The sequence below is a fragment of the Desarmillaria tabescens genome (assembly GCF_030435595.1).
Source record: "Desarmillaria tabescens strain CCBAS 213 chromosome Unknown EV420scaffold_3, whole genome shotgun sequence".
NCBI lineage: Eukaryota > Fungi > Basidiomycota > Agaricomycetes > Agaricales > Physalacriaceae > Desarmillaria > Desarmillaria tabescens.
In genome coordinates, this window is record NW_026848302.1 from 847313 (window position 1) to 863215 (window position 15903).

The 15903-nt window shown below is 48.6% G+C and overlaps 9 protein-coding genes across 9 annotated transcripts; 4 read left to right on the forward strand and 5 right to left on the reverse strand.

The window, feature by feature from the left end:
• Positions 1-478: 478 nt before the first annotated feature.
• On the reverse strand, positions 479-2866 carry EV420DRAFT_1260883 (transcription factor; the record flags this gene model as incomplete). Its single annotated transcript, XM_060467034.1, has 4 exons — positions 479-1225; positions 1271-2507; positions 2560-2747; positions 2795-2866. The coding sequence occupies 4 exons, from the start codon at positions 2864-2866 to the stop codon at positions 479-481; spliced, it is 2244 nt and encodes a 747-aa protein (XP_060337577.1).
• Positions 2867-2976: 110 nt separating this feature from the next.
• Positions 2977-4513, forward strand: EV420DRAFT_658346 (P-loop containing nucleoside triphosphate hydrolase protein). Its single transcript, XM_060482956.1, has 7 exons — positions 2977-3149; positions 3201-3265; positions 3315-3448; positions 3499-3812; positions 3864-4075; positions 4125-4257; positions 4305-4513. Exons 1-7 carry the CDS (start codon positions 3028-3030, stop codon positions 4393-4395), a joined length of 1071 nt encoding a protein of 356 aa, XP_060337578.1. The 5' UTR covers positions 2977-3027; the 3' UTR covers positions 4396-4513.
• On the reverse strand, positions 4304-4982 carry EV420DRAFT_658339 (magnesium transporter). The gene is made up of 4 exons (XM_060482955.1): positions 4903-4982; positions 4828-4848; positions 4728-4780; positions 4304-4679 (listed from the first exon to the last, which is right to left on the reverse strand). Exons 1-4 carry the CDS (start codon positions 4955-4957, stop codon positions 4545-4547), a joined length of 264 nt encoding a protein of 87 aa, XP_060337579.1. The 5' UTR covers positions 4958-4982; the 3' UTR covers positions 4304-4544.
• Positions 4983-5007: 25 nt separating this feature from the next.
• EV420DRAFT_1617178 (Centromere/kinetochore Zw10-domain-containing protein) lies at positions 5008-7973 on the forward strand (the record flags this gene model as incomplete). The annotated part of the gene is made up of 9 exons (XM_060475208.1): positions 5008-5169; positions 5223-5360; positions 5409-5660; positions 5710-6636; positions 6666-7253; positions 7315-7422; positions 7478-7645; positions 7693-7755; positions 7806-7973. The coding sequence occupies 9 exons, from the start codon at positions 5008-5010 to the stop codon at positions 7971-7973; spliced, it is 2574 nt and encodes an 857-aa protein (XP_060337580.1).
• A 77-nt stretch (positions 7974-8050) lies between these two features.
• EV420DRAFT_1636023 (uncharacterized protein) lies at positions 8051-9522 on the reverse strand (the record flags this gene model as incomplete). Its single annotated transcript, XM_060476530.1, has 5 exons — positions 8051-9073; positions 9124-9180; positions 9226-9343; positions 9394-9464; positions 9514-9522. 5 exons carry the CDS (start codon positions 9520-9522, stop codon positions 8051-8053), a joined length of 1278 nt encoding a protein of 425 aa, XP_060337581.1.
• Positions 9523-9694: 172 nt separating this feature from the next.
• On the forward strand, positions 9695-11904 carry EV420DRAFT_1260813 (MBOAT, membrane-bound O-acyltransferase family-domain-containing protein; the record flags this gene model as incomplete). The annotated part of the gene is made up of 10 exons (XM_060467028.1): positions 9695-9895; positions 9940-10232; positions 10291-10336; positions 10389-10945; positions 10997-11027; positions 11078-11231; positions 11284-11317; positions 11366-11400; positions 11475-11697; positions 11748-11904. 10 exons carry the CDS (start codon positions 9695-9697, stop codon positions 11902-11904), a joined length of 1731 nt encoding a protein of 576 aa, XP_060337582.1.
• Positions 11905-12130: 226 nt separating this feature from the next.
• Positions 12131-13680, reverse strand: EV420DRAFT_1636025 (uncharacterized protein; the record flags this gene model as incomplete). The annotated part of the gene is made up of 6 exons (XM_060476531.1): positions 12131-12445; positions 12495-12594; positions 12647-12678; positions 12726-12759; positions 12809-12964; positions 13016-13680. 6 exons carry the CDS (start codon positions 13678-13680, stop codon positions 12131-12133), a joined length of 1302 nt encoding a protein of 433 aa, XP_060337583.1.
• Positions 13681-13749: 69 nt separating this feature from the next.
• Positions 13750-15390, forward strand: EV420DRAFT_1506584 (uncharacterized protein). Its single transcript, XM_060471325.1, has 5 exons — positions 13750-14248; positions 14299-14359; positions 14407-14436; positions 14486-14692; positions 14742-15390. Exons 1-5 carry the CDS (start codon positions 13808-13810, stop codon positions 15317-15319), a joined length of 1317 nt encoding a protein of 438 aa, XP_060337584.1. The 5' UTR covers positions 13750-13807; the 3' UTR covers positions 15320-15390.
• On the reverse strand, positions 15391-15819 carry EV420DRAFT_1506587 (uncharacterized protein). Its single transcript, XM_060471326.1, has 3 exons — positions 15684-15819; positions 15605-15627; positions 15391-15547 (listed from the first exon to the last, which is right to left on the reverse strand). Exons 1-3 carry the CDS (start codon positions 15779-15781, stop codon positions 15486-15488), a joined length of 183 nt encoding a protein of 60 aa, XP_060337585.1. The 5' UTR covers positions 15782-15819; the 3' UTR covers positions 15391-15485.
• Positions 15820-15903: the final 84 nt, after the last annotated feature.

Consider the following 15903-nt stretch of genomic DNA (forward strand, 5'->3'; position numbering starts at 1 on the left):
AGGTTGGTTCGATACAAGTGAGGATAGTTCGGAGCTGCCAACAATCAGCGTTGTTATGAGGGAGGGCTGGGCGTGTGTATACCAGTGATGTTAGAAAGTGGCACTGGTGACTGACGTACAAATCTACCGCAAAGAATGATTAGAGGATAATATAACGTCTAGAAATCATACCTCACAACTTATTGGCTCAGTTGAAGATGTTGGATCTTATAGGAGCATATTATATAATAGTACTGGCTAGGTGATCGGCTTGCAAACTTTATGACAGCTGAGCGACAATTGTCGGATTGCTCAGCGCCTCAGACCCTATTCAAAAATCAAGACCATTGCAATCGCTAAGCATACAAATGCGTAGATAATCATGAAATCAAGGAGACGGTCGTACGAGTTAGAGAATAAATATATCCACTTACACGGTTTGACGTTAAAAGACTGTCTTTAGATTATGCCATCTCGAACCTACAAAAGTCCATCAGCCTTATGAGTAAGTGAAGAAGGAGATGTCCGGTACCTTTTGCATAAATCCCGACACGCGACCGATATCAACGACCTGAGCTTCACTTTCTACGGCAACAAGTAAACTATCAAGCATGTCCTCAACCTTGTCAACACCAATGCCTGTGCAAAGTGCAACAATTTTTCGGCACATGAACTCTTTTTCTGCACTCGCGCCTCTCAACCCCTTCATTCGTTGCTCCGTTATCTCCTCCATCTTCTCATGCCACATCTTCAACCGCCTCAGTCTGATCAACGAGGCAACAGAATCTCCAGCAGGCATGGGCGGATCCACGTCGATAGTGACGACCGGAGCTTGAGTCCCGGTCATCGTGGACGAAGGTCCTCTGTAGCGGAACGCTGGGCTCTTGTCTTCCACTCCTTCACTCTCGCCACCACGACCCGTCCAGTCGAACTGCACCTCATCCTCAATCGCATGCTCCACATTCCGTACACGCTGGGCCAACATGTCTAGCTCGGCACAACGACCCTGCCACATTTGTATTTGTTTTCGTTGTTCGCTCAGTTCACGCGTCGCAGCACGTAGATGGGCCTGCGTCACATCCAACGCGTCCTGCTTGCTCTTTATCTCTGTCTGGAACTCTGTAGACAACGATTGTATCATGTGGGTCATGTCCGCAATAACATCTTGAGACTTCTGCACAGGTACGGGAGGTATCGATCGTAGCGTCGCAAGGATGTCTTCGGGTTTGGGTCCTCCACTCAGCTCCTGAAAAATATGAGCAAATAAATCGAGCGCAATGAAAGATATTACCTCGCTTTCGACGCCAAAATCGCCCGGCTTAAGGCCCAACTTGTTCATCAACATCTTGTCCGCGCCAACGTCAACCAACGTGCGAACCAACGTCCTACTGCCTACTCGGGCCGCAATGTTGAGAGCTGTGTCACCGTGCTCATCCTGTAAATCCACAATTTTAGCAAAATCGCCTCCATCTTCCTTCGCAATCCATAAGAATATCTGATCCAGATAATACCGCGCTACCACCGCACGGCCCTTTACGCCAGCTAGCGCGACGATGTGATGAAGAACGCTCTTCCGGGATGTGTCCAAAGTCATGATAGATTGTGAGAGTCCATAAGAAAGCAGCTGTGGAAGGGATTGTGCATCATACGAATGCGTGGAAAGGATTGTTCGTATCAACGGAGTCTCTCCAAGATGATTGCCGCGATGCACGTCTGCACCAGATTGGAGAAGTGCTTGAACAGTAGAAAGGCGCGACAATGAACATGCAAGATGCAAGGCAGAATGACCTTGGTTGTCGAGAATGGTATCGACTTCGATCGAATTAGAACCAGGTATGGGAGCAATGTCACTTAATAGAGCCATGACGGGTGCGGGGGCATCAGATTGGCATATCGAGGCGACAACGGCAGCGCGACGCGTATCTTTCAACGGTATGGAAGGATCAATGTTTCGTGGAATAGATGGTTTGGTGGCGAGACGGACTAGCCGTTTATCTAGGGCAGGTGCGGGAGGTGTGGGGTCCTTTCGAGCGCGTTTCGTTGGCGATGGTCCGTCTTCGGTAGCTGCTTGAGGTTCTGGAGCGCTTGCTTCTGTATGTGCATCCTCCGAACGATTTCGTTTCAGCGGTTGTGACGATGGTGGGGGCGTTTGTGAGAACGGAGACTGTGAGAAGGTATTGGGCGACTTGTAGCCAGGTCTTGCTGCAGAAACAGCAGAGGTTGAAGGTGTGAAAAGTCCTTGGGCGCGACCTTGATTGAGCAGTCGAAGAGCTGAGCCTGGCATTATCGGAGGCGGAGCAAGCGCGGACGGCATCCCTGCCATATAGTTGTTCGTTGCCGTATTAGACGGTATAGACGAGTACGATGACGATGCAGAGAGAGGTCTGGGCGATACGGAATTGATATTAGGAGTCGATACTGGAAGAGCAGCAAGAGAGTTGGTGCTGGGTGTGAAATCGAACAAGGGCGCTAGCAGGGGAGCAACGCCGTATTGCAAAGCGATATCCCGACCTCTTTCAAGTGGAATCCTATACAGATAATAAGCCAGGAAAAGGTGGACAACGATGGACGATTGCGTACCAGGTACCTTGGTATTTGCCATACCCACCCTGGACGATTTCGTGTTTTCCTGGAAGGATCTCTTTTTCAAGGATCTTCGTCCGCCGTCCCTTGTCAACGCCTGCTACCTTGAGGATCTGGGTCGCGTTCACGAACGAGTCGCCGCGTCTGCGCATGACAGCAATCCCTCTGATCATGCACTCATATACCTGTACCCAATTAGCCCGCGCCCGTTGCCAACGCAAGAGAAGCATACCTGTACTGACGAGTAGACCGCATTGTAGATTTTCACGGGAGGCTGGTTGGGGGCTTGTCGACCCGACTGCATCATCGACGACGTTGTCTGCAAGGTGTCAAGTACTTGGGGCGCGACACGCGAGGTTGGGAGGAAATAAAATAAATAAATAATTGTGTGGGAAAGTCAAATTCGCTCGCGCGGCTTTCGCGTCGACGCGTTCACTTTCCACACAACCACTCATCGTCATTGCAATGGCTCTTTACGACGAGGATACCGAAATGATGGATGTTGATGCCATACCTACGTCTGCCAAGGGCAAGGGAAAGGCTGTTGACAGCGACGCCCGGCCCTATGACGATGAAAACCTACCATGGTGAGCAGCACGCATAGGCAGGAGTGGCAGTTCTCATGCAATAGCATTTAGGGTCGAAAAGTACCGTCCGGTCACTTTGGATGATGTTGTATCACACAAAGACATAACCAGCACTAGTACGCGGTTTCGACATCCATGGCCGAATTTCCCTGACCTGCATCGCAGTCGAAAAATTCATCGAAAAGAACCGCCTACCTCATCTTTTGTTCTATGGACCCCCTGGCACTGGCAAGACCTCCACTATACTAGCAGTCGCGCGTCGTATATACGGGTCGGAATATCGAAAACAAATCCTGGAGGTAAGTTGGACCCAATGCATGTCTAGCCAACTCATCAGTCATTCGTGTAGCTCAACGCGTCAGATGAACGTGGTATCGACGTCGTTCGCGAGCAGATCAAACAGTTCGCGGAGACGCGTACTCTGTTCTCTAAAGGCTACAAACTCATCATCCTCGACGAGGCGGACATGATGACCCAAGCAGCCCAAGCAGCTCTTCGTCGAGTAATTGAACAGTACACCAAGAACGTTCGTTTCTGCATCATTTGCAACTACGTCAACAAGATTGCGCCAGCTATACAGAGTCGTTGTACTCGTTTTCGATTTTCACCTCTTCCTATAGATCAGGTGGAGAAGAGATTGGTAACAGTTGTGGAGGCCGAGAAGTGTGTAATGTCTGTTCTTTGCGCCATTTCGTTATTCTGATGCTTTTCTAGAGTCCACCTTACAGATGACGGCAAGAAGGCTCTGCTAAAGCTTTCGAGGGGTGACATGCGTCGTGCACTCAATGTTTTACAGGCGTGTCATGCTGCCTATGACATTATCGGGGAAACCGAAATCTACAACTGTACTGGGAGCCCACACCCTGCTGATGTGGAAACCATCGTTAAATCTATGCTGTCTGATGAGTTCACAACTTCTCACCAAAGTTCGTATCCCGACTTTTGCGTTGCCAATTATGACTGATAAATATTCAGTGATTTCTGCAATGAAAACCGAGCGAGGACTGGCGTTGCAGGACCTTATTACGGGAGCTTACGAGTTCATCGAGCACATTGAACTGAAGCCGGCTGCTCGCATCTATCTCCTTGATCATCTCGCAACAACAGAGTACGTTCAACTGCGAATGCCACGTTCATGTACTGACCGCCTTGCAGACATCGTTTGTCCACTGGTGGTAGCGAAAAGATACAGCTGACGGCGCTTCTCAGTGCTTTCAAGAATGCAGTAGAGCTGTCGGCCAAGTAACAGCGTACTCATTATCCCTCTAAATACTTTTATCATGCAATAAAGATACAGCTAGTGCTAGGACAGTATATTCTTTCCGCGATTTACATAGCTGGCAAAACTTGGTCTGGCATCCATTTCGTCGATTGACCTATCCGAAGTTACAGACATTATGAGCTGAGAAAGAATCGTGATGCCCACCGTTTGTCCATTTCACTCGCCCATGTTATCTCTTTCAAAGGTGGAGCGTTGAGGGATGCCCCCAGAATTCCAAGTGCTAGTGCCACGAATGCTTCAATTACGATCTAGGCCACGACTGAGTAAAAGCATGCTCGAGGAATGGTTACACCCACGTCCTGCGGTAGCTGTCCTTCGGGTCTTTCCAAGGCTTTCAGATGTGAAAGGTCTGCGAATATGTTACGGGGGACGCTGAAGCACGTTGAACTAACTCACGTTCATATGTAGAAAATGCAGCTATGACAGAGCCATCAGTAAATGTGCATTACACCCATGCAGCATTGATATTACCGTGAAAAATGGCTATCGTAGCGATGAGAAGGAAAGTGCGGCCAAGGACCGACATGATGGCAGAAAGCAAGGGACACGTGCAACGCGTCAACGGCCACCACCGTCATGGCCTTTCCCATTCCCTCCCATCTCCCTCGGCGGGCTCCTCCCCAGGATGTCTCGTCAAGTATCCTCAACAAAATCGACGCTGCGACGAATGAATCACTGAACGCGGCGCTGGCGTCGTCGTGGATCCAAGAACTCAACGATACCATATACGCTACCAAGGTCACTCAATATTCTTCAAGGCATACACGTCTGTCACTCATTCGCCTCCGCAGAAACGGATACGCGAACGGATACATGAAGACTTGCCCCAGTTTGAGCAGCAGCTGGCGTCAGCCAAGTCTGTGCAGACACGTCTGCAATCTTTGACCAGCGAAGTCGACAGTCTCTCCGACAAGTTGTCACGGCCAGAGGTAAATAGTCACTATCTCTGGGATTTCATCGTTGACCTATTTCCATAGACAGGCCTGATACCGACGTTAATGCATTCTCTTACGAAACATGCAACCTTGACGCAAGAGAACGCGGAAGCAAATGTGCTTCACGACTGCCTGTCTCATTTACTGCGGTGTCGAACGGAACTCGAATCTTTGGATGGCCTTGTGAATGCCGGAAAGCTTTCAGATGCTGTGGCCGCTTGCAAGGAAATGGAGGTACTACTTACCGATGTTCCTCTACCGTTGGTGCAAAGTAATATTCTTGTCGACCTCAAGGTATGTTCAATTGTTTTCGCGTCCAACATATGATTCTTATTGGATGTAGAACAAATTTCGTTCTGCCAAAGCTCGTACTGAAGATCAACTGAGCGAGGCGTATACCAGAATCATATCCATGTCTCCAGAATCCTTGATTGTCCGACCTTCTGTGCAAGTCCGGCAATCAGAGACAATGCTTGATCTTTCAAACGTGCTATCATCTCTGTCCGAACAAGCCTTGGTGAACCACCTTAACATTCTACGACGCGACCTCACGACATATTACGTGGACCGTATACTCCAAGAAGACATCTCCGTCACTATATCATCAAACGAAATATCTTGCGTCCATTCTTCTGGAGAGAACAAAATTGACAGCCTATCGAATGTCTTTTCCTTCCTTGCCACCCACCTCTTCTCCTCTCTCCCTCAACCCCAACAGGTTCAATTTCCCCGATCACTGTGCAAACCACTAAGTCTTAGTGTTCTCAACAATCTTTTGTTACCCGCCTTGCCATCTTCCTTCAAAAAACTTCCTCCCTTCCTTGATCTCGTTCGACACGCCGTCGAATTCGAAGATAAATTCATTATAGGCATTCTTGGAGGCGACCAACACGACAATTCAATACATAATTGGGCGGACGGTGTAGCTGGACACTACGAACGGCGAAGGAGACTCCAGATTTTAGACGCAGCAAGAACTCTCATCATGTCACTGCGCAATCAATACGACGTTCTCACTGTGGAAGTCGAATTACAAACGGAAAGTCGTCAGCCTACTGTCGTCCCAGTACAAGCTGATGATAACCCCCCTGCTGGCGACGAAGACGCGTGGGGATTTGACGACGGAAAAGAAGAGACACAGGCAGAAGGTGAAGTCGAAGGTTTGGAATCAAACGGAGATGGCTGGGGGTTCGATGACGAACTTGATGCAGAGTCAGATGAAGGAAAGCGAGAAAATGGTGATAACGAGAATGATCCCGGGGACGCTTGGGTTGGAACGATGAAGAACAATCCTCCGAGAACGTTTCTGAGGAGACGGCTTGGGATGATCCTTGGGGCGATATACCTGCGGATGAACCTGCTGCTCCTGTTCCTCCCACACAGACCCACGAGGCTGCAGACGCACTGGCAAAGGCGGCGAATAAAGGCAAAACAAGCGTCAACGGAAACTCTCCTACAAGCTCTCGGAAAACGGCAGCAACTAACGTTCCCCACAAACCGCCGGAAAAGCGGCCGCCAAAGCTCACCTTGACGGAAACTTACTTAGTTTCGGGACAGGTAATGGAGATACTCAAGATTGTTGAGGGCGTTCTTAATGAAGGGGCAGAGTTGGCTACTTCCAATATTTTCCCGCCATCAAAGTCGCCCAAAGGAAACCTGTTGCTGCAGACGGCACCATCGGTCGTGGATCTGTACAAAGCATTGTACCCTGTGGTGTTCAGTGGAGAGCTGAAGACTGCGTTGGATGCTCCATTGCGTTTTTCGAATGATTGCTTGTATCTCAGTCAAGAGCTCGAGCGAATTGACGCGGGCGCTGTTAAAGATCGAATGCAAGAGTCTCAGCATCGGCTGGAAATTCTGGGTAACAGTTGGCTGGATGATATTATCGTAAGTCACTAATCATAATTATCAGAGTTGCTATCCTTGACAAACTGACTTTTCTCTGTAGGAACAACACAGACAATCGGTTGATGAGATCGTCAGGGATGGCGCTGTAAGGTTCACTTTCACAGGGGACCAGGACCGCTATGATGAATGTGAAGCGGCCCTCAACAAAGTTTTGCAAGACATCAAGCGACTCGCACAACGTTGGAAGGGGGATTCTCACGAAGAGTAAATACTACATGGCTATCGGTTCGGTGACAGAGGCGGCACTGTCAAGGGTCCTAGAGGACATTCTCGCCTTGCCTGATATCCCGGAGGTAGAGTCGAGACGGTTGGCTGAGCTATGTCGTATTCTCCACGCTCTTGAAGGACTATTCGTCGAGAATCCGGAACAGGTATGTCTCTGTCGTGCTCACGTTCTTAGTTACTAAATATTCTTTAGCCATCTTTTGTGGTAGCGTATGCGCCATCTTGGTTGAAGTACTCTTATCTATCAGAGCTTTTGGTCAGTGCTGTTTTTCGCGCAGAATGCTAGCATGCTGATTTCTTGGACAGGAAGCATCCATGGCAGACATAACATACTTATTCGAAGAAGGGGCTTTGGTGGATTTTGAGGTTGATGAACTCGTAAGACTCGTTCGCGCTCTATTCGCAGACACAAATCTACGGACTATTACGGTTAACAAGCTGTTGCAAGGGCATCCTAACAGATCCGATTTATGAAGACCTGTATTAAATATATAGCAGGCTATTCAAATGCTCCTATGACTTTCCGGCAGCCTTTTTGTCCTGATATGATTTTAACCTGCAATGATACGCGTCAGATAGGTTAGTAATGGGCACAAGAAACAACGATCCGACTTTTTGTAATCCCGGTCAGCCTTTGCCTCTGCATTTAACTTCTTCGGTTCACCGCCTGCGTCTTTTGCACCTTTGGTCTTTTCCTTACGTTTTCGTCTCTTCTCCGCGGATCCAGCAGTCTGGTCCATCAACAAAAAGTCCTTGATGGATGGAAGAGCAGAACTCTCAAGAGGTACCAATCGTATAGGGCGATCGTTGTCGGCTTCCTCCTCCTCATCTTCGTCAGGAACGGAGGGGACTGGGACTGGGACAGGTGCCGGAACCGCATCCAGAGGTGACTTGGATTGAGAAGTAACCGGAGGTGGTAGATCATCATTAAACCAACCGCCGGGCTTGTTTAGTAGTTTGTCGTCCAGAGGTAAATTGTCCTCTTTGAGGGGGGAAGTATCGTTGTCAGAATCGTCATCGCCGACATCCAAACCCTCATATTCGCCAGCGCCCTCGAAGATATCAAAATCTTCTGGGAGCTCAGGCTCCGGTTCCGAAGGCTTGAGTGCAGGAAGTGGTTTGGGGGAGTCCTTGGGAGGCTCTGAAGGTGCAGGTTGTGATGTACCTTCTGTTTTTGCCGTCAGCTCGACATTTTGCTTCTTCTTTTTCACCCTGTCCCCGTTCTTCACCTTTTTCTTCTTCTTGACTTCAGCATCGCTCTGGCCTATCGGTTTGAATCCGATGGGTTTGAACTTGTTACTTGGTAAGGGCGCATCCGTTTTGGCTGGAGGCTGCTGCGAATCTTCCGTTTTTGATCGTTTAGCCTTCAACTCGCGAACGATGTCCTCCCGAGTGCGCTTCTTGGGCACTGTAGACTCTGGGACCTCTCCTAAGAACGCCTTCTCAAGCGTATCGTCATCTACCGAAGATGCGGCTGCTTTCATCTTATTTTGTTCGAGCAATGCCACGTCAAGCCCCTTGACGAGAATGGTGTGTTCGCTATCTCCGCCGAGGTAGCCGCGTTGCGCATCGACCTGGTTAATGTGAGTGCGTCTGAATGGAACAGCCAGCCGAAGGACCTCACAACATCTTTACCCTGGTCAGCAGTACGCTTATTGAAGTCCTCTAGGACAGCTTCAACCTGTATTTTGTGAGAGATTGGCTGTGATACCACGATATCGCGTACCTGTGCATAGTCGTTCCCTCCGCCGACTCTCCGCTCAGCTGCTCGGTCCCGGTACTTTGCCTCCTTCTTTATTTTCCGCGGCTTGAATGCAGGTTCGGAAGCACTGATGGTCTTAGCCCTAGTGAATATATGTGAGAACCCGAAGCATGGTGTCCGTGCCCGACGTACTGTTTTACTCCAGGTCTTGATGATGGCGTAGCCCTGGACGATGAACTCTGCAAAAGTTGTCGAAACGAGTCCTATGGACGCTTCAACGCGCTGGGAAAGCAGAAAAGGCGAAAGAAATACCTGGTCCATGACGGTTAAGAAAGCCGGGATTAAATTTGGACTCAGGAGTTGTAGCCAAGCAAATCACGTTGATGACGTACATCGCTTACATCTCCCTTCACTGTCATCAACTATATTCATTTCAACATATAAGCCCGGCTCCTCGGTCTCCTTCATTTTCATTTCATTTTCAACTTTCATGATGCCTTTAGATGCCGTCTCAAAGGCCCCAGTGACATCACGGACAGCGAGCGGAGGATTCGAGACGCAGGATGGTACTCTCTACGTTTCCAAACCATTTCGCTCCAGTACGTCCAAGAAACTAAGGGCCCTAATCACCTTTGCTCCCAGAAATTCCCACTTTGACACAAATAACGAGTCGTCTGGTAACAACGAATTTCGCGTATGTGCCACGTTTTGCCGCAGAATCTATCTAATTCTGAACAGGGATTCTTCTCCTTGTTTTGGATATCCATATTCATCTTCATGGTCAGGACATACATAAATAGCTACGAATCCAATGGCGCACCCCTCAATTTTCGATTTGCCACTCTCCTCTCCAAGGATGCTATCACCTTAGCGCTGAGCGATGCGGCCCTGGTTGGTAGTACTATCATCTGCGTCCCCTTCGCGAAAGCCATCAGCAAGGGTTGGATTCGATATTACTGGACGGGGGTTTTCATTCAACATACTATCCAAACGTTCATTCTTTTCACTGCTGTGACGTGGACTTTCAACCGGTATGTACCTCGTTCCCGGTCTACTGATATCATCCGTTCAATTTATATCATCTTATAGCCAATGGCCATGGGTTCAGTCTGGATTTTTGACTCTACACTCTCTTGTATGTATACCTATTCTTGCTCTCGAGCAGTCTCCGACATTCCCCTGTCCAGGTTATGATCATGAAGATGCACTCCTACATGTCAGTGAACGGGTACCTGCAATACATCACCGAACAATCCCAGGTTATACTCGATCAGCTACGACAAGCCACTGACCATGTTGGTGGCTGGGAAAAGGCACTTGCGGATGCTATTGCCCGTCGAACAGAAGCAGACAACGCTACAAGTGTAACCTGCTCGGATAGCGATGCGTCCATATCTTCTCCAGTCGGGACTCCTCCGGTTCCTATAGGGATGCAAGGTTCCTATGTTGACGCAAATGCGGCGGCTGTGATTCGAAGGCGACTAGTCGCAGTGACCGCGGAGAATGTGAAGCAGAAGACTACCGCCGAGGTCATTCCATCCGCGTTTGATCCTCATCCACTCATCGATCACCCAAACGAGTATATATCGGATCTCGCAAAGGAATATACCGAACTTCAAGAGGAACTCAGGAGCCCTGGGCCGGAATACATTGTCTGGCCCAATAACATCACATTCAAAAACTTCGCTGTGTATCAATTGATCCCTACTTTGGTATATGAACTAGAGTATCCGAGAACAGACAAGTTATTTCAGCCCTCCATATACATTGATACAGTTTCTGACGTGTGTTGCAGAATTCGACCATTATATATTTTTGAGAAAACGGTACTCTCTGCGTTATTGCTCCATACACGTTCTGATGACTACGTTCATAGACCGCAACATTTGGTACCTTCGTCCTCCTATACTCAGTCACCGAGACTTTCATACTACCAAGGACCGAAACGACTGGATCTTTCTTTCGGTCGTTGCTCGACCTTTCTTTGCCATTCATGCTGGCTTATCTCCTTCTTTTCTATATCATTTTCGGTCAGTGATCTAAATCAATACCTGAATAGACTTGTGGGCTTACTTTCTGCAGAATGCATATGTAATGCTTTTGCCGAGCTCTCATAGTAAGCGTTAAAAAAGTGCCATGAAGCGTGTTCTTACAGTGACCCTAGTTTTGCTGACCGACGGTTCTACGATGATTGGGTATGTCGTCTTCTTCGGGGATGCAAATCATCACTGATCCCTCTTTTCACGTAGTGAGCGCTGATTTGACAGGACAAGACCAAATCTTATGCAGATCTCTGCTCTATAGGTGGAATTCCACTTCCTGGGATGAGTTTTCTCGTAAATGGAACAAGCCAGTACACATGTTCCTTTTGCGTCATGTTTATGCCTCGACTATGGCCAGCTATAAGCTATCTAGAACGTCTGCTATGTTCTTAACCTTTTTTCTGAGTGCATGCGTACACGAACTCGTTATGGTTATCGTCACGCAGAAAATAAGGTATCGTTTCTTTCCGCTGTGACTTCCTTATGGACTAACCCTCGTCCCAGGATGTACTTATTCCTCCTGCAGCTAATACAGATACCTCTCATCGCGATGAGCCGAATGCCCATCATCAAGCAGAATCAGATGCTTGGAAACGTCGTCTTTTGGCTTGGCCTTTACGCTGGTTTCCCCCTTCTCTGTGTTGCTTATGTAGCGTACTAATTAATGTTATTACTGACATCCTATTTTTATCATACTTACACGAGTCTTCTTTCCAGATTCGAGGCTATATACGACATCTAATCAATCCCACACATATATAACATACACATAGATTACAAGTGTGATTCTGATCACATTGCCGCGTCGAACCCTGGCAATCTATAACAGCATACGATTTCTACGGTGAGCGAGCCAACATGTGCCCAACTAATCCGCGGCGAAATTGTCAGGCAAACGACCGAACTTTGGAGAACCAGAAAGACCTCTCGTGCTTCATAACAACAGGAGACGCATCTCCCGTCTCTATGTTCACCGAATTAAATGTGATTATATCCAACTTGTTCCATCTCCCAAGGGGACGAGACCGGAGGGAGAGGGTCATGCTGAAGACATAACGTATCGCGTCAGAATTGGCTAAAATGACGTCAGATAGGTCGGAAAAGTCGGTATCAGGAGGGATGGGTAGATGTCCACTTCCATCGACGAGATTTGTTATGCAAATTGTTGTATCTGTGAGCATCCAGCGCCCAAATAGACATCCCTGAGGAGATCAGTTCATGAACGCTTTAAAGAGTTGAGAAGAAGCATACCTTCATACGAAGACTAGGTTTCAGAAGGGGTATAACATGTTGTGGAGGCTGCTCTTCGTTTGTACGAAGCGAGATGACTAGTCCGTTAGGGTAGAAACGCCTAGGCAAGTGTAAGTGTCGTGGGAAGTAAGGATAGAGGAGAAAATACACACAGGTACCGATGGTAGGTTATCAAATGGTTGATCTAGGGCACAGTGAGTTGAAGTTATATTGGAGAGATTAGAAACGTACATTCACCCAAGAGTTCTCGCTCAGTCCTGAACGACTGTGGAGAATGAGCCAAAATGAAAACAAGTAAAAGGTAGTCGGCTTACATATAGTGGCAGACGGCAATGTAGACACCATCCATTCGCACCCTAGGGTGCTCTATGTATACCCTGCGATAGTCGTACAGACACCTTTCCACCGCGGCATTCAATTCGTCTTGGTTGGGCACCTGGGGTGGTCTGTATGCTGCGATGACCAGTTTCCTAAGACACGCAGTATGTCCAAGTAACTGATGTGATATGGCAGATACTCACCTCCATATTGTTGAGTCAAGACTGAACACTCGAGCCTTCCGGTTGACTGTAGCGAATCGCTCAAGGGACGTGGGGTCAAGTCTAGTCAGGATCTTGATGAGGACCTCATCTGGTAGCTTCCGCAGATGGACATCTTCTTCCTCTACCTCAGGCTCGAAGTGCAACTTCTCTGCAAAACCAGCTACTATATTTGCCAAAGAGGTAGTAGCCGATACGATATTAGTCCTTTTGGTCTTGTGCACGGGGACTTCGGCAACGACGGACAGGCTATCATGTAATTGCGCGGATAAAGACGAAGCGATGATCTCTTCGCGATGGTATGCTCTGTCGACATTGGGATCCTTCCGGAATGCTTGTCGATACAGCCTGAGAGCTTCGTCTAGGTCACCGAGTTGCTCGTGGGCAACAGCACTCCGGTACACGGCTAGAGCTGATCCTTGCGCTTCCGATAGAGGTACATGAGAAAGAGCAGATACGCGGTGCTGGGGCTTCGTGGGAGACGATGGAGTAGGCAGAGGTAAATGATGAACAGGCCTGTGCTCACTGTTGTCGACAATGTCCTTGACGTTGGGCTCGGCGGCGGCTCTCCTGTGCTCGACCTCTGCCTTCCATTCTGCCCTAAACCTCTTCAGCTCCTCCGAATCCTCCACTTGTGGTCGTTGCATAGGAAGACGCCTTACAAATCCTCTTACACTCGGCTAATATTAGACCCTAACCCTAGTGGACCCAGCCACTTTACATCATCTTTCTCCTTCCTTCTTCCACGTCGGTCCAACTACCGCTAATTTCGGTATGGAGAGCAACAAGGACGAGGCCATCCGGTGTCTCGCCATTGCACAGAAGCACCGTGATGCAGGAAACTACCCTTCCGCCCGTAAATTCTGCCAGAAGTCTCTAGCTCTGTTTGAGACGCCCGAAGCACTCAAGCTGCTGGCGTCCCTTAATGTGGCAGAGAATGGCTCTGATTCGACACCCTCTTCGTCATCCTCATCCACGGAAGCGCATCCCTCATCATCTGGGACTAGACATCGGCATACGAACAATGCGTCATCACCGTCAAGTTCTATGGGAAATGGGACCGCTGGAGGTATTGGAGGCGAAAAGAGAGAGTATACTGCAGAACAAATATCGGTTGTGAAGAGGGTAAGGGCATGCAAGGTGACGGAATACTATGAGATTCTGTCCGTTCGCAAGACTTGCGAAGAAGCAGATGTGAAGAAAGCATACCGAAAGGTGCGTGCATACAGCTTTGGGCCCCTTTGAATCTCACCTTGCATCTATAGCTGGCACTGGCTTTGCATCCAGACAAGAACGGCGCCCCTGGTGCAGATGAAGCTTTTAAAAGTGAATCTTTTCTTATCAAATGTTCCCACATACTGACATTCTCGTAGTGGTTTCTAAAGCTTTCCAAGTCCTATCGGGTATGCTCTCTTCTGTACCCCTACTGTGTGCACTTCTGACTGTCTTCAGATGCTCAAAAGCGTGCTATCTATGATCAGAGCGGCGCTGACCCAGAGGACCGAAGCGGAGGCATGTCATCACGGCCGTCAGGATTCTCATCTCGCCCATTCGCAAGTCCGGGTCAAGGATTCGATGGCGAGCTTAGCCCTGAGGACCTCTTCAATATGTTCTTTGGTGGTGGAAGTGGTTTCGGTAACGGCTTTGGTGGTGGACCAGGTGCGCTCCCATGCATTGTCTCTGTCAGCCCTGATCTGATTTAATTTAGTATTCACGGCGTCATTTGGACCTGGTGGCTTCCGTACGACACGCGCTGGAGGGCCAACACTTCGCCGGCAACAACAGGAAGCAGCGGAACCGCGGTCATTACTTGTCCAACTTTTGCCTCTCTTCATATTATTCGGATTTTCGATTCTATCAGCACTACCTAATCTATTCAGCTCTCCACCTATCCCGGATCCTCGTTACTCGTTTGTAGGGGGCTCTCGCTATTCAGTGGAGAGGGAAACAGCAGACCTTGGCGTCAAATACTATGTCAATCCCGGAGAGTGGACAAGTCACCCTGTAGTTGGTCCGGAAGTAGCGAGACAAAAATCTTCAGCTTCCAGCTCGAACGCAGAACGGGGACCGGCGGTGGCAAAATTTGAGAGAAGTGTGGACACCGCTTACACCGAGCGTGTTTATTCGGAGTGCAGACGAGGTTTGGACCAAAAGGACCGAGCAAAAGAGGCAGAGATTGGACTCTTTGGATTTGGAACTGACTGGGAAAAGGTGAAGAAGATTGAAAGCGAGGTCATAGAAAGCTGCGTAGAGTTCGAGCGGCTGAACGCGCGACGGCGGCGTTGATAACTTATTATTCGTTTGTTTGTTGGATTTGTAGGAATATGGTTGCATTTAGCTTATCAGACCACCCGCTAACTGAACACAAGAGAGGGAAAATGCATAATTCCGATTAATTCTTGGATTTGTTCTGGACAAAGGTCTAGGCGCACGGTCCCATCTCCCCTCTCTCCTACTGACGGTTCGCCAATTTGGCCTTCTCCAGTTGGAGGTAGAAGTTCTCCTGGTTCTCCACTAGAGACAAATCAGTAACGTGAAGATTGAAACAAGGCAAAGACAGTATCGGCATACCCGCTTTCAAGTGGTAGCCATACCTATGTGACATTTGAGTCAACACGCGGCGGAAGCTAGCATAAAAAGAGAGACATACCAGAAAGTGTAAGCGCCAGCAGTTGCAAGACTCAGGGAGCAGGTAAGGTCAACGATAAATCTCTTTCTGAGCATTCCGGTAATGGGAGCGATAGCCATGGCTGCTACTGGTGATGATGGTAGAATAAGAAGGAGAAATACGGGCGCTGTCCGATGAAGGGTGCAGCAAAACAAGAGCAAACAAAAGGACCACATGCAGGACCGAGCCTTATGTAGTACAC

What these genes read in the sequence shown, in the direction of transcription:
- EV420DRAFT_658346 (XM_060482956.1), top strand. Translation starts at nt 3,028, where the DNA reads ATGGCTCTTTACGACGAGGATACCGAAATGATGGATGTTGATGCCATA. An exon ending in ATCGAAAACAAATCCTGGAG is followed by an intron (nt 3,449 to 3,498) that starts GTAAGTTGGACC and finishes TCATTCGTGTAG; the next exon opens with CTCAACGCGTCAGATGAACG. An exon ending in GATCATCTCGCAACAACAGA is followed by an intron (nt 4,258 to 4,304) that starts GTACGTTCAACT and finishes ACCGCCTTGCAG; the next exon opens with ACATCGTTTGTCCACTGGTG.
- EV420DRAFT_658339 (XM_060482955.1), bottom strand. Translation starts at nt 4,957, where the DNA reads ATGTCGGTCCTTGGCCGCACTTTCCTTCTCATCGCTACGATAGCCATT. An exon ending in TACGATAGCCATTTTTCACG is followed by an intron (nt 4,849 to 4,902) that starts GTAATATCAATG and finishes GCTCTGTCATAG; the next exon opens with CTGCATTTTCTACATATGAA. An exon ending in TGCATTTTCTACATATGAAC is followed by an intron (nt 4,781 to 4,827) that starts GTGAGTTAGTTC and finishes ACATATTCGCAG; the next exon opens with ACCTTTCACATCTGAAAGCC.
- EV420DRAFT_1506584 (XM_060471325.1), top strand. Translation starts at nt 13,808, where the DNA reads ATGGAGAGCAACAAGGACGAGGCCATCCGGTGTCTCGCCATTGCACAG. An exon ending in TGAAGAAAGCATACCGAAAG is followed by an intron (nt 14,249 to 14,298) that starts GTGCGTGCATAC and finishes TTGCATCTATAG; the next exon opens with CTGGCACTGGCTTTGCATCC. An exon ending in TGCAGATGAAGCTTTTAAAA is followed by an intron (nt 14,360 to 14,406) that starts GTGAATCTTTTC and finishes ACATTCTCGTAG; the next exon opens with TGGTTTCTAAAGCTTTCCAA.
- EV420DRAFT_1506587 (XM_060471326.1), bottom strand. Translation starts at nt 15,781, where the DNA reads ATGGCTATCGCTCCCATTACCGGAATGCTCAGAAAGAGATTTATCGTT. An exon ending in GCTGGCGCTTACACTTTCTG is followed by an intron (nt 15,628 to 15,683) that starts GTATGTCTCTCT and finishes AATGTCACATAG; the next exon opens with GTATGGCTACCACTTGAAAG. An exon ending in TGGCTACCACTTGAAAGCGG is followed by an intron (nt 15,548 to 15,604) that starts GTATGCCGATAC and finishes ATTTGTCTCTAG; the next exon opens with TGGAGAACCAGGAGAACTTC.